The sequence below is a fragment of the Gossypium arboreum genome, chromosome 9, assembly GCF_025698485.1.
Source record: "Gossypium arboreum isolate Shixiya-1 chromosome 9, ASM2569848v2, whole genome shotgun sequence".
In the NCBI taxonomy this organism is placed as follows: Eukaryota; Viridiplantae; Streptophyta; class Magnoliopsida; order Malvales; family Malvaceae; genus Gossypium; species Gossypium arboreum.
In genome coordinates, this window is record NC_069078.1 from 81,124,238 (window position 1) to 81,137,984 (window position 13,747).

Below are 13,747 nucleotides of genomic sequence, written 5' to 3' on the forward strand. Positions count from 1 at the left end.
CCAAAATTTCTAATCCTATACCAAGTCTTAAGAATTAACAGAATTTTCTGACTGTACCAAAATTTCTAACAATTTACCAAAACTTCTCTGAGTTTACCAATATTTCTAATAACTTTACCAAAATTTATGTGAATTTACCAATATTTCTATCAATTTACCAAAACTTCTATGAGTTTACCAATATTTCTAATAACTTTACCAAAATTAAAGTGAATTTACCAATATTTCTATCAATTTACCAATTTTATATGGATATTTTACCAAAATAATTAACATTTTGAATTTACCAAGACTTTACCAATATTTCTATCAATTTAATTGATTTATTAAATATCTAAAATTTTACCAAAATATCTAGTATATTACAAAGCTCTTAAAATTAAAGCCAAAACTCTTTTTTAACAGTAACCTACAAGCTTCCTAAACAGTGTGTGTAGATATTAGTCTGGGTTTAAAGAAGAAAGTAGTAATTTCTCGTCCGGTGGGCGTTAGTACGTGGAAATATCTACCTTTCTAGCAAAATGGGCTGTCTTGTCTTGACAATGATGTCATCAGATAACGTCCTTGTCAGTGAAATCCTAACAGTACTTTTTCATATAATGTATCTTATCCACTTATGAGGGAGTACTTGTCAATAAATTCCATTGAATTGTTAGATATGCCATGCGTGATCATAAGCTGGATAATTTTTACCTACACTGCATGAAGAGAATGCCTACTAAATGACATTTCATTTCTCTGTTCAATTCACCAACTATATACCATACAGTTGTGCTGCCTGAAAGAAAGTTGAAGTAGCCAAAATGCACAAGAAACCATCAACTCATGCACAATCATCCAAAAAACACCCAACATCAAGAATTTTGTCTTCAAAGACTCAGCAAGGCAACCAACAAGATAAGGGATTAAACATGCAGAGAGTTCTTTTCTATTAGGATTTTTTTCCTCAATCAATGGCCTCCAAAGTAAAATATTACATGCAAAATACAAAGCATAAACCACTTCTGCATAAAAGAAATGAGATGGTATACACCAATATATTAGCCACAAGCTTTCTCCAAATTCCTGAAGGTCTATGATTTTAGAATTTGGATTTGGATTTCAAAAATAAGGGTAAATTTAGTAAACTATTTAGAAATGTACCCTTCATGATCATTTTGCAAATCCATGGATTTGTTAGAAGCCTATTTAGTAATGAATTTAAAATGCTTAAAATATATTTGAATTTGACAAATCCATATTTTTATACTTTTTCTAATATAATTAGATTGAATCTCAACTAGTTTGACTATAATATATGCATTTCATTCTTACCATTTTCATAATAATTGAAATCCAAATCCAAATGATCAAACGGAGCATAATGATTACATTCTACACAATGTTTTGATACCTAAAGCCTAGTTTGAATAATTATTAAAAGAAAAAGCTGATAACAACCTTGACTTGCAACTTAAAACATTATATAAATTATGCATTTCTGTGACATATGAAGAACATAGCATGCATGTGAATCGTAATGCCTCAGAAATAACACAAAATTCTGCATTTGCAAACTGATTTCAGGTGAGAGATATCAAACCCTTTGAAAAGCACATGTCATTCAGCTCCAGAATATTGTCTAGTCCACTCCTTTATCAAATCCAGGAAGCTTTAGTGAATACAAGGCAACTCAACCTAAGCGTTCAGTATTTTACATCTAAATGTTAAGAATCTTCATCATGCACTCGTTATATTAGCTTTAAAAATAAAATCTATAAAGCCATAACACAAATTCCCATAGTGATTCAAGAGACAAACAAAAGAATCACTAAAAGAGGAAGGCATTAATTGTACCACAAATCATTATGCATTCACAACAATAGCAGGAATCAAAATGCTAAAAGCAAGGTGAACCTTCATGGAAAATAACAACACCATTTTTGAACATTTAATGGAGAAACAAACTCTACTCTGCTACCCTCAGTACTAAGTTCACTTCAAAGATAACCAAAAGACAAGGTTCAATTGGCAACAACTAGTCATGCAAGTAAAAATTAGTCTAGTTTTTAGCCCAAATAACAAATGATACAATAACATTAAGGGAAAACTAAATGAAATCAAATATAAGAAATTACCTGGCAGGATATTGAAAAGAAAACAAAAGGAAGCAATTATTCCAATCCAGCAGACCTAGCAACTTTGTATCTTAGCTTTCTATTGTGATTCTCCTGTCAACAATTAATTTTTAGAACGTAGCTTGAAAAGCATAAAGAAATCAACTTTAATCACACTGATCATAGAGAAAACAATGAGTAATAAGCTCACCTGTTCAACCACCTTAGCTGAGCTAGCTTCAACGAGCCTGGCCAAGCTTTCGATTTTACAAAGCATTTTTTCATACAAATCCTCTAATCCTGCCGTATAATTAACGGCTTCCGGTCCAATCAACTGATTCAATCTCCCGATTTGCATTCCCTCAGCGCACATATCCAACTCCGATTGATCCTTTGCTATTCGCTTCATTCCAATTAAATTTTCCTCATTTCTACATTCGTTGATCGCCGATGAGCTTCTTAACTCGCAGTTCAAGAAGGGAAGCGCAGAGGTGGGGCTAAACGCCCCGTAATGTCCTCTAAACGCAGGTCCAATGTTGACTATATCGATCGGCAGGGGATTAAAACAGAGGTTCGATGATTGGAATTGGAACGCCCGATATTGGCAGGTTTGGATGAATTGGTCTTGTAGAGGAGTGGTGAAGAGGAGGAAAATTGAAGGAGCGAAAAGGGATTCAGAGCTAGCGTTTTGGACTGGGAGATAGAGTTGGGGGTTAGAGGGGAGGGAACGAGTGACTGAGGATTCTCGCATGGAAGGGCGGAGGGGAGTTTTCCGGCGAAAGGAGAACCAGCCGATGAGGGGTTTCTGATTAAGGTTAGTAAGGGTGAGGCGGGAGGAGTCGACTCGGCCGAGTGAGTCATAGAAGGAGAGAAGGGAAGGGAAGGAGAGGAAGCTGGAGATAGTAGCGACGAGTTGTGAATCCGGGGTAGATTGGACGGAATCGTCGGAGAGGGTAGAAGGGGCTATGCAAGTGACGTGGCCGAAAAGGAGGCCGTCTAAGTCGGCAGGGGAAGATGATAGGTGTTGGATCATTGAGGCCAGCGTTGGCCCAGAAATTGCTATTTTCTGCAATACCAGATCGCCCATGACGTGAGAGAGCTCAGAGAAACAGAGAGTTATGGCTATGGGGTGACTGAGATGCGATGAAGAGAGAAAGGGCATTTGCGTGTAACAGGGTCTTGCATTCCCTTACGACTGAAAATTTGGGTTAAAAACTGAAAGTCCAGTGGGTTCTAACATTGCCAGAAAACAGTTCTCTTTCTTACAGGGCTTTGTGTGTCTTCATTCATCCGCATCATTAATGTACATGTTAAAACCTGGCAGTTGGAATAAGGAAATAAAGTGTCATACTCATTAGGCAAAACAACATTATTCTCCTGATACAAAAAGAATAGATATGTTTTACATTTACAAAAAAACCACACATAACAACAAACAATAATAAGAATGAAAGAATACCCCTCTTTCCCTTTCTCCTATAATCATATGTATTACATTTGCACCCTAAAATGCTGTAAACGAATAAAGAAAATCTATTCAATTGTTGCTGCAAATTTAGCACCATCATCGCCACGACATGCTGCAGGTGAGAAATCAACGCAATGCAGAGCTAGTTTCAATGTGTTAAGCAACTCATCATTTATGGTTGGCGTATCTCTCATGAGCTCCAAATCAAAGACTTCATTAGTCCATTCCTCTTTTACAATGGATGCCACCCACTCATCGGCTCACCCCTATAAAAAGCTCCAGTATGATGACTCGAAGATTTTTGAATTTAGAGAAATTAATTTATAGTATTGATTAAATCGCAATAGCGTGTGATAAAAATGTAAAAATTAGATTGATGAGAGGCTAGAAATGCAATTTAATCAAAAGAATGTTATGAAGGGTGGATGGAATTGAAATTGAAATTGATTGTGGGTATGATGATATTAGTTGGTTGATGGAGCTTTATTTTTTTCTTTTATCAACTTCTGAAAAATCAAAAAGATCCATTAAGATGCGATAATATCTTGCAGCGATATTTGCAGCAACTAATAGGAGGGATTATATAATCTTTTTTCTGGCATTACAAAAGAGGTAAACTCATATAAAAAAGACATAAAATCAAATCTTACACGAAGAGATTTGGTTGAAACATAACTAGAAATAGAATAAATAAATAAACAATATGATTTCTTGTATTAGTGGTGCCAATAAAATTGAATTACAACTTCGTGTCATGGAGTCTCAATGGATTCACCAGTGTAAGTTATCTAATAAACCATATCCATATACATTTCACCAATGTTAATATAAATGCTACCCAGAAAATGAAGGGAAAAAGGAACCAAACGGGGAATTTATTGTCTAAAAATGAAAATTGAATCAATTACAAATGAAGTGATGTTGTATTACCCTCGCTAAGGAGATTGAGAAAGAGCGATCCTTGGATAAGGTTTAGATACGAGTGGCAGAAACAGCAGGAACAGCGGCAGCGGCGGCATTGGAGGCAGCACCACCAAGGAAGGACAAGAAGCCAGTGTTAGCGGGTTCTTGCTCGTCCAAGAACAGATCTTCAGGGGCCCTAAAGGCACCGTGAGCACAAACGAGACCGAACCCAACCATAATAGCGGAAATGAGAAGAGATCCAACGGAGGTGAGGAAGATGACGAAGACGCTTAAGATGATGAGGATTCCAAGGGTTTCGCGATCAGAGAAGGTGCGGCCAAAGATGACTAGAGGCTGGTCGGCGGGGCGGAAGAGGTACATGAAGACCCAAGAGAAGAGAAGGCCTAGAAGGAGGAGAAGGGAAAAGGGGTGGGAAAGAAGCGAAAATGCAAGAGTGAAACCAATAACCATCAGATAATTAATTCGAAAGTAGGAGTAATTTTTGCGAATACGAAGAGTGGCTTCGGAGAAAGACTCAGGCCTGGAGAAGGCAGAGCGATCAGTTAGTTCAGGCCAGGGACGGCGTTGGGAGATGCCATTGCGAAAGGAATCATTAAGACGAGAGAGGAATGCGCGAAATGCGGAGACGGAGATGGGTGGCTGAGATTCGGTGGACTGGACAGTGGAGATAGGGAGGACAGGCGGACCTGTGGAGGACATTACGGCGAACTTGGGAGAATTGGAGAATGGGGAAAACGTTGTGGGTGTGTTATTGTTATTATTTTTTGCGGTGGTTGAATTGAATTGGAGAAGTTTATGAGAAGGGATTTAGATTTTAGAGAGTTTGGATTAGAGCCAGAGGTTTGGCGTGGAGAGAGATTGATGGGGAAACGAAAGAATGCATACAGCTATAGAACTTCAAAACAAGGATGTACGTACGCACGTACGTTTAACCATGCTTTCTTGTTTTTTCTATTTATTTTTTCAAAAAAAGAAATTTTTAGATTTGAAGTACTCTAAAGTCCAAACTCAGATAGGATCACCTGAGATTTTCTATTATTTTGGGAGGGGTAGCTTTTAACTCATTCATGGGTCGAATCCAGTAAGATTTAACCATGATATTAATATATTTTAAGATTGTTTAAATTTTATTTAATTTAAAATTTAGGCCTAGAATTTTATCTAAACTTATCTATATTTGTAAAAGTTAACTTAAATTTATTTTAGCCCTAATCATATTATTTTTAAATTTTTTAAAAATATATTTTTATTATATTATTTTAATATTTAATAATTTTATATAATTTTATTTATTGAAAATTTTATATATTCATCTTAACATTATTTTAACATTTACATTAGAGTAGTACAATATATTTAGTATGAGTTTATTTTTTAATGTGTTTTAAATTACATAATATATAAAAATAATATAATATAAAATATTATAAACTTAAAACGGGTCGAGACGAGTCAGAGTTGGGCCTTGAATGTTCAAGCCCGAGCTCAACCTACATTTTAAATAGGTCTAATTTTTTTTTCAAAACTCGCTTCTTGAATATAATATTTTTGTCCAAACTTTCCTAAATTTCGGACAGACTTTTAAGCCTGATAGTCCAGCCCATAAACAGATTGAATTAACTCCGATAAAATCACACTTGTAATGATAAGATTTTTCCTAAGTTGACATTAAATCAGAATTAAAATTGTATTTAATCCATAAAAAGAAAATACATTTTGTTTTGTTGGTTCATATGGGATAGTACCAAGATAATATTAATTTCCTGCCCAAATTATTGTGGTTTCATGTTCCTGAGAAACTCGCACATACATGCGTAAACCCAATATTTGCCAAATATTTCCCACTACTTATTCACCATAATAGAGCATTTGGACTAGACAACATCCATGCGGTGGGGGGATTTCACTGCAGGTCATACTCATAAGGTGGATGACCCATTCCATCCAGCAAAATTATCCAAAAAAAAAAAAAAAAGAGGGTATGAGCTCTATCGATCAGCAACTGCCACAAATGGGTTCTAAAAGTCAATATCATCACTGTCAACCACCATGGCATGAGCTGGAGTTGCACAAAAGCTAATGAAAGTGATGCTAACAGTAAGAAAAAAGGAAAATAAATAGATCAAAATATTTATTTACAGTATCTAATATTTTAAAGCATGCAAAACACTGGAATTTTTTGGCTTTAATGTGCCTAAACAAACAAGGAAATGCAATGAGAAGAAACACATAAATAATGAGGGTTGTTGGGAAAATGCGGCATTGAATCGGATTAGGAGCATTAAGAGATTGTGTAAAGATCTGAAGTGGTTGACATGATGAGTCAAATCTGTGGATCCATGATGGATGTTACCAAAGAACAAAGGTCGTGCTCACCATCAAGCCACGCAAAGTCATCTCGACTGGGTTTCTTCAAACTCTTTAGCTCCTGCTTCAAGTAGCTACTCGCTCTGTTCGTTGCTTAGAGGGGAATTCATGCGTGCTTTGGATTTGTTGCTTGTATGGTTGTTTTACGTTATTCCTTGTAGCGGAGGCAAGACTTTCATCTGGCGTTGTATGCTTGGAAAGCCTAGCTGCAGCCTGCATTCTTATGCTCATTCTAAAGGATTTGCTCATATTATTTCCGAGTCTTATTTGTTGTGCTGCGAAGGCGGTGGATAGGAGCATTAGGTATGATGATCTGGTTGTTGAGTCGTAGATGATGTTACATTCATTATTGGCGACTGAGAGACAGTTCTAGGAAAACTGTCCATGTTGGTGGTCCAGATGTTATTAGCAGTTTGGTTCTGAGCATCCTGAGCATCACAAGGCTCGACGTGAATGACAATGGGGCTCTAGTACTGAATTGAGTTACAATTATTGACGGTTGTAGTTGTGAAGAGGTGGTTGTGCTAAAGATGTTCTGGTAATGCTCGGGTCGTACATAGCTGATGGAATCTCAAAGAAAACATATTGCCTAGATGGATTGACAACTTCTGTTGGCCTAGCAGTTCCAGAACTTGTCATTCTCGGTGGAGGAGCAGCGCCTAAAGTTTCCATTAACGGTTAAAAGGATTTGGAGACATGATTGGTTACTGTGGTTCAAAGGTTGTGATATCTACTATGGTTAGTCTTAGTTGCTTAATAGGGAGAATCCATGGCTTCTTGCTCAGATTCCCATATACGGTGTTAGTTATTGAGGTCTATTTGGACTAGACTGGATCAAGGCTTTAGGAAGACTTCAAAACGGAATGCAATTACGGGAGCACCGAAGTTAATCCGGATCATTTGTGCTTGCTGGGCTAAACGCCTTTGAATTTGATCGCACCTATGATGAGATGGAATATATAGAGTACATTCTCTTTTTCTTTTTGCAGTAGTATAAAAAAACTGCTTGAAAAATTAAGCACAATCCTTTGGATTTGCAGGCCTCTGTGCCTCAGGCATGTCCATCGAGGGAGCAAAAGAGGCCACCCCCATCTCAGCAGACATCCAATCAATCTGACCATTTGATACTCTTTTTATTATTCTCTAGTTGCGGTTTATTTTTTTTAAAAGAAAAAAAAGGTCAACATCCCATGCTGATGCTATGGGTGGCGGCAGTGCCCCTCCAAAAATAAAAAATTCTGGGAAAAGTAAGCTGGTTGAGAATCACAATGCTCAGTAGAATTCTGCTTACTTTTTTAGTAGCAACACAAGGATTTCGAAATGCTGTGAACTCCCTGCTAGTTTCTACCAAATCTAAAATAAAAATACTCGTGAGATGAGACTTCTCTCAAATGCCTTTGACCCTTTATTACAATCTTCTTGACTGAGTGCAGCAGTGGAACTACAGAGAAAGGTCCTGGGTCTAGGTGAACCACGAAAATTGGAGTTTGGCCTTAATATCAATTATCTCAAGGGCTAATTGAAAGATGACAATAATTATATTGAAATAGATAATATAAAAAGTAAAACTGTCAGAGGCCTAATCTTTCGTCCCACTGATTTGGGATATGTCTTTGATTAGCCTCTTGACATTGAGACAGGAAGATCCCTTGTTTTCGAATGCCTTGTTTGCCAAAACCTGAAGCTTCATTGCTCTCTTCCTCCTCTCTTTTCCTTCATTCCCTGAATCGATTACCAAACTTATGGCTTTGGTAATCTCTTCTCTCTTCAACATCACCCCATACGTTTCTTCCTCTCCCCACTTCATAGCAATATCTGCCCCCACCCTTTCCCCAATTCCCAATACTTGGACCACCAGCTTTTCATTCATAAACTGATCAGCCAACAATGGCCATGCATGTTATCATAGGCAAACCTGCACATATTCCTTCACCGAGTTTCAACCACAGTGAGTCAACACCCCTCCAATTACCGTGTGAGATAATATCGAAAGTTGGGGTGCCCATCCATGGATTAAAAGCCCTCTCCCTTTGTTTCTCTCCTCAAATCCTTCTTCAGACAACCATTTATTGAACTCATCCGATTTATATCCTTCTCTTACAATATGAATGGCCTGTTTGATGCTTCTAAGCCTAAGGCCAATTCAGTTATTGTTCCTAAGCAGACGTACGTTGCCGAGTTTTGTGGCCATGAATCAAGCCACTGCAAGCACTGGACTACATCAACTGAGGATTTGTTTCCTCTCTCAGCCATTTCTAACGTGTCCGTGTTACAAAGTGACGAGGGACCAATACCCAAATCTTGGTTTCAGTTCTTCAGAAGAATTAACCACCAAACCATATGATGCCATGTCTGCTATTCTCATGTCTTCTTCCTTGACTTTTAAAACTACTGATACTGGATTCAGGTCATTAGGTAGCTGCCCTCTAGTTAGTTCAGTCCTATCTGGTAAACCAGGCACCACAAAGGGCTCTAGATCATCGGAGACCTTCTCGTGAATCTTGGAAAGGTTGATAAAATGGGAACAAGTGACAGTAAAACAGCTTGTGCCATCGAAAGCAAGCCTTGGAATTTTTAACTTTTGAGCAGCACCAAATGTCCAGGGGTGATGTCTATTTGATAAAATACAGCTTGGTTTGGGTTGTGTCTCTTCCAGGAACTGCTCAAGTGGCTTCTGTAACATCCCAACAGCAACCATAAAATTCTTTGACAAGAGTCGCGATGGGAGGGCGTCTATGTTCTCGCAACCCTCAGGCAAGCCGGCCTCGATACATGGAAATCGTAGTTGAAGAAGTTGGAGTTGGATCCCAGAAGCGATATCGCGATCAATGATGGTTTTGATCCTGGAAGCATTAAGAGGTGTGGTGACTATGGTCACTGTCACACCATGTTCAGCCAATAGCCTTCCCATGTCCACCATGGGGATAAGGTGACCCGGGCACATCAAGGGTATGAAAACAAAGTGAAGCTTAGAGGATTGAGATGACATGCTGTCGTTTGGGTTTTGTGCTCTTGTGCTACTGGACTCAGCTCTGAGGTGCATTTCTGATGTGATCATACAAATAGAAATCACAAAGTATGTTTATCCTTTATCCAGACAAAATATGAAAGGTGCTTGAAAAAAAAAAGAAAAGAAAGACGATGTGAAACATGTCATGCAGGCTGTCCTTTCCCTTGCATTATATCCACTAGATGTTTTCCCAGTTAAGTTGCGAATAGTGCCGATGTGCCAAGTCGTCTGATTTTTAAATAAATTGATTTCAGTTCTTTACCAAGGGTTTTTCTTAAACAAATGATTTTGTGGTTTTCACTCCTTAAATAAATATTTTAGTTTTTTATTCAATTTAATTTATATTATTGATATAACTCAATCTGTATTTTATTAATGTAAAATGGACTAACTATAAATAGAAGTACCCCTGACCTCATTTCTATCTTTCACTATTGAGTTATTCATACGCTTAGAGCATTTCTTGAGTACTTTACTTCTCCTACTTGTTTCACCTTAGTAGCTTTCTAATTTTGGTGCCTTAGATGATTTTCTAGATTATCAGCTTGAGTGTTTAGGTTGATTTAGTGAATTTGAAGTGAATCCTTGTAAGGTGGCACAATTTACTTGGTTAAATTTTAAATCCATGATAGTTGAGATCAAAGTTCATGGTTCAATTAAATACTAAATTGAGATGATGTTTTATGCCAAAGATCAATATGTCCTATTAGAGATTCAAGGGAGGGCTACGATATTAGGATTTGTACCCTTAATATAGTAATTTCATCACAAATTACCATAATGTTTCAAACTGTTTAATTTAATAAAATTTTCACATGTTTATTTAATTTTTTTTTTGTGTGGATGCCCTCAATGATTTTGCAAGTAAAGCAAATTGTTAAGATAATATTAGTTCATCAATTAACTAAAGTTTAATTAATATAACAAATAATGTTTTGTAATGCAAAAGACAACCATATATTAGAAGGTAATTTAAATATTTTGTAGTTCATGGGGTCAAATTGAAAAAAATATAAAACTTGAGGACTAAAATTATTATTATACCAACTAAAAAAATGCCACTGTACACCACTCAATGGTTAAGTGACCAAAAAATAATCTTGAAAACATTATTGACCAAATCAAAACATTTTTTAGTTATGACTAATAATGTAAGTTATCTTTTTTTTAATGAGTAAGAATAAGAGTTAAAATTATTTAAAGATCAAACTAAAATCGATAATTAAAATTATAAATATAAAAAAATGAGAATTCATGAATAAAAGATATATTATAACTTGATTTTGAAGATTCTATCTCCTAATTATTATAGAAGAGAAATGAAATTGATGATACAGAAAAATTCTCGCATTAATGTCACATGATTGGTTTATATTTGACAAATTGAGCACTAAATGTAATAACAAAAGTAAAAAGAAAAATGATTCCGCACTAGAGATAGGCGTAAGTGTAGTACTTAATTTAAGTAACTAATGTAAAGGGTATATATATTATAGTTTAGAGCGGTTTGCATTTATATCATAGACTTTGAGAACAAAACGAGTTGTGGGAATAGACAAGGTGTTCTCTAAAATGGTGCCCAATGTGGCAATCAACCTTCTCTTCACCTCTCTATTAATGCCGCCCATTGAGACTATCTCAGCGTACGCCGCTGGCTCCTTGTTCCCGTTAAACCTTATTGCCAATGATCCCTTCAGTATCACCATCACGAACTGCGCCCATTGCATGCATATATTATTATTTATTCAAAACAAAAACGATCAAATAGAGACAGAGAACAAACTATTATTAGCTAATGATGATGATGATGTGCTTGAAAAAGCACGCAATTAATTAATTTAAGTTGATCTAAAACCACTTCTGTCTGAATGATGTTAAAGGTGATAAGATGGTTTGGTGGGCTAGACTGTAGCAGAAATGCTTTAAGCATGTTATGACTCCGTAGGGACCAGCTTCTCTCATTTGCCCATTTCTCTGCTCTTCTCTTCATCTCCAAGTGAGTGCATCCTTACGTACTCATACAGACAATTGCCATGATAGAGGACCACAAAGGAAATTGAGGTTCCTCTAATCTAATTTATATTAGATATATTTCTTTGATAGCATACCAAATCTAGGGACTAGGACCATGTTTTCACCCTTTTTTTAATTCATAGTTTCTCATCTTGTTGCTAAAGCCAATACAATATTTGATATTGCTGGAAAATTATATGCTACACCCTGTTGCACAATCATCCAATATTACAAACCACTATATATACAGACACATGTAATATATCTTCTATCAAATTAAACCCCTTTTTTTTTCTATTTTCATTGACTTTAGATATTTGATACTCAGCAGCTGGCTCTTCCCCTGAACTGAATCTATCAATATTTTTATCACCAAAGTTTTTCCTTTTATATAAAGAAAAAAAAGAAGTCAAATGATTTAAGTTAAACAAGGAATGAATGGAATATTATGCCGTTCATGGTAATCTTGGTCATGTTACCATCTAGATGAAAACATGGAAGCTTTCCATCCATGACCAAGAAGATAGAAAGCAAGAAACAGAGTAAAAGCAGACAAAATCATAACATAAAAGATAAAGAAGAGATTACGTGTTCAGGTCTTCCGATAATGGAGGCGACGGCCTTGGTGGCTTGAGAGAAGAGGGGATCGGTGTCAACCTCGTCTAAGTTGAGGTTAGTGGAGATGTAAAGGCAAGGCATATCCTCTCTATATATCTCTACCTTTGCTGCTTTTTAATTCTGATGGAGCATACGCAAATGAATGCAAAGCAAGGTAGCTTCTCCTTGCCTTTATATAGGAAATTTTAGGATGAATGTTGCCGAGGGACATATTGGAAAGGGTAAACTACGGTGGAGGCAGAGGTCGCAATCTTGGACAACCCAAGTAAAAATTGGGAAACGCGGTATAACCGTTCGTTTTACTCTTAATTTTCTTTCACACTAACTATGGACCGACTTCCACTTTTGACTAATCTCTAATATATCTACAATATTACTACAACTAAATGATGCATTCAATTTTTTTGACAGAAAAATTAGTTAAATAATTACATAATCTGATAGATTACTATATTGGAGATATTCATATAAGCATAAATCATATGTTTTATGGTAAGTCAGTTTAATCAATTTAATCAGTTTATCAACTTTTTAATTTTTTCTTTGAAGATATGACGAATATACCGATATCTAATCCGTATCAGTAATTGATAGATTCTCCTAATCAATTTCATTTTATCTTTTTATACAACAATACATATCACAACATTTTCAATTTCATCCCGAAATTATTATTTTTAACTTATTATTATAACTAGACTAAGTGCTCAACTTCCCCACAAATCATGTAACATTAATGTCGGTTTCTTTTTCTCTTTTCTGCATATCATTTCGCTTTCTCTCTATGATAATTATTCTAATCTTATTAATATATTTTTTTCAAATACAGACACTAAATCCACAAATTTAAAATTTCAAAAATAGAACCAAAGTAGTTAAATACTTAATATATACTAAATTATGATAAATTCAAGATGCAGGAAAAAATAAAATTATATAACAAATATATTTATAAAAATTAATATAATTAACAAATGGGAATCTCGTTGAACAATAAAGTATGAATGTTTAAAACTTTGAAGCCCTGGGTTCAAAACTATTATGTGTTTGCATTTTGTTGTTTTTCTATGTAAAAGATATAAAATGAAAGAACGCTCTTAAAATAATATAATTTACCTACATTCCAAAAAATCGTGCACCACAATTAGGAACTAATTAAGAGGCTTGTGATCCCATAGAAAGACATCATGATTTCTTGTGGAAAAAAAACTATTTGCTGAGACAAAAATAAAGATACCAAATTCCTACCAA

General features: G+C 35.7%; 3 protein-coding genes and 1 pseudogene across 5 annotated transcripts; all 4 read right to left on the reverse strand.

The window, feature by feature from the left end:
• Positions 1–303: 303 nt before the first annotated feature.
• On the reverse strand, positions 304–4,107 carry LOC108453213 (uncharacterized). 3 transcript variants are annotated; one of them, XR_008271078.1, is made up of 4 exons: positions 2,308–3,408; positions 2,118–2,210; positions 1,583–1,632; positions 304–778 (listed from the first exon to the last, which is right to left on the reverse strand). XR_008271078.1 is itself a non-coding variant. In XM_017751193.2 (4 exons), exons 2-3 carry the CDS (start codon positions 3,256–3,258, stop codon positions 2,154–2,156), a joined length of 1,008 nt encoding a protein of 335 aa, XP_017606682.1. In that variant the 5' UTR covers positions 3,259–3,413; positions 3,556–4,107; the 3' UTR covers positions 1,284–1,677; positions 2,118–2,153. The 3 variants fall into 3 exon arrangements, 2 of the variants coding, with proteins under 2 accessions (XP_017606682.1, XP_017606683.1); XM_017751193.2 differs by lacking the exon at positions 304–778 and adding an exon at positions 3,556–4,107 and having other exon boundaries at positions 1,284–1,677; positions 2,308–3,413; XM_017751194.2 differs by lacking the exon at positions 304–778 and having other exon boundaries at positions 1,284–1,632; positions 2,308–3,407.
• LOC108453214 (PRA1 family protein B4-like) lies at positions 3,451–5,566 on the reverse strand. Its single transcript, XM_017751195.2, has 2 exons — positions 4,495–5,566; positions 3,451–3,830 (listed from the first exon to the last, which is right to left on the reverse strand). Exon 1 carries the CDS (start codon positions 5,185–5,187, stop codon positions 4,537–4,539), a length of 651 nt encoding a protein of 216 aa, XP_017606684.1. The 5' UTR covers positions 5,188–5,566; the 3' UTR covers positions 3,451–3,830; positions 4,495–4,536.
• Positions 5,567–8,237: 2,671 nt separating this feature from the next.
• Positions 8,238–9,922, reverse strand: LOC108451742 (UDP-glycosyltransferase 73C25-like; annotated as a pseudogene).
• A 1,246-nt stretch (positions 9,923–11,168) lies between these two features.
• Positions 11,169–12,709, reverse strand: LOC108452611 (uncharacterized). Its single transcript, XM_017750411.2, has 2 exons — positions 12,467–12,709; positions 11,169–11,577 (listed from the first exon to the last, which is right to left on the reverse strand). Exons 1-2 carry the CDS (start codon positions 12,575–12,577, stop codon positions 11,356–11,358), a joined length of 333 nt encoding a protein of 110 aa, XP_017605900.1. The 5' UTR covers positions 12,578–12,709; the 3' UTR covers positions 11,169–11,355.
• Positions 12,710–13,747: the final 1,038 nt, after the last annotated feature.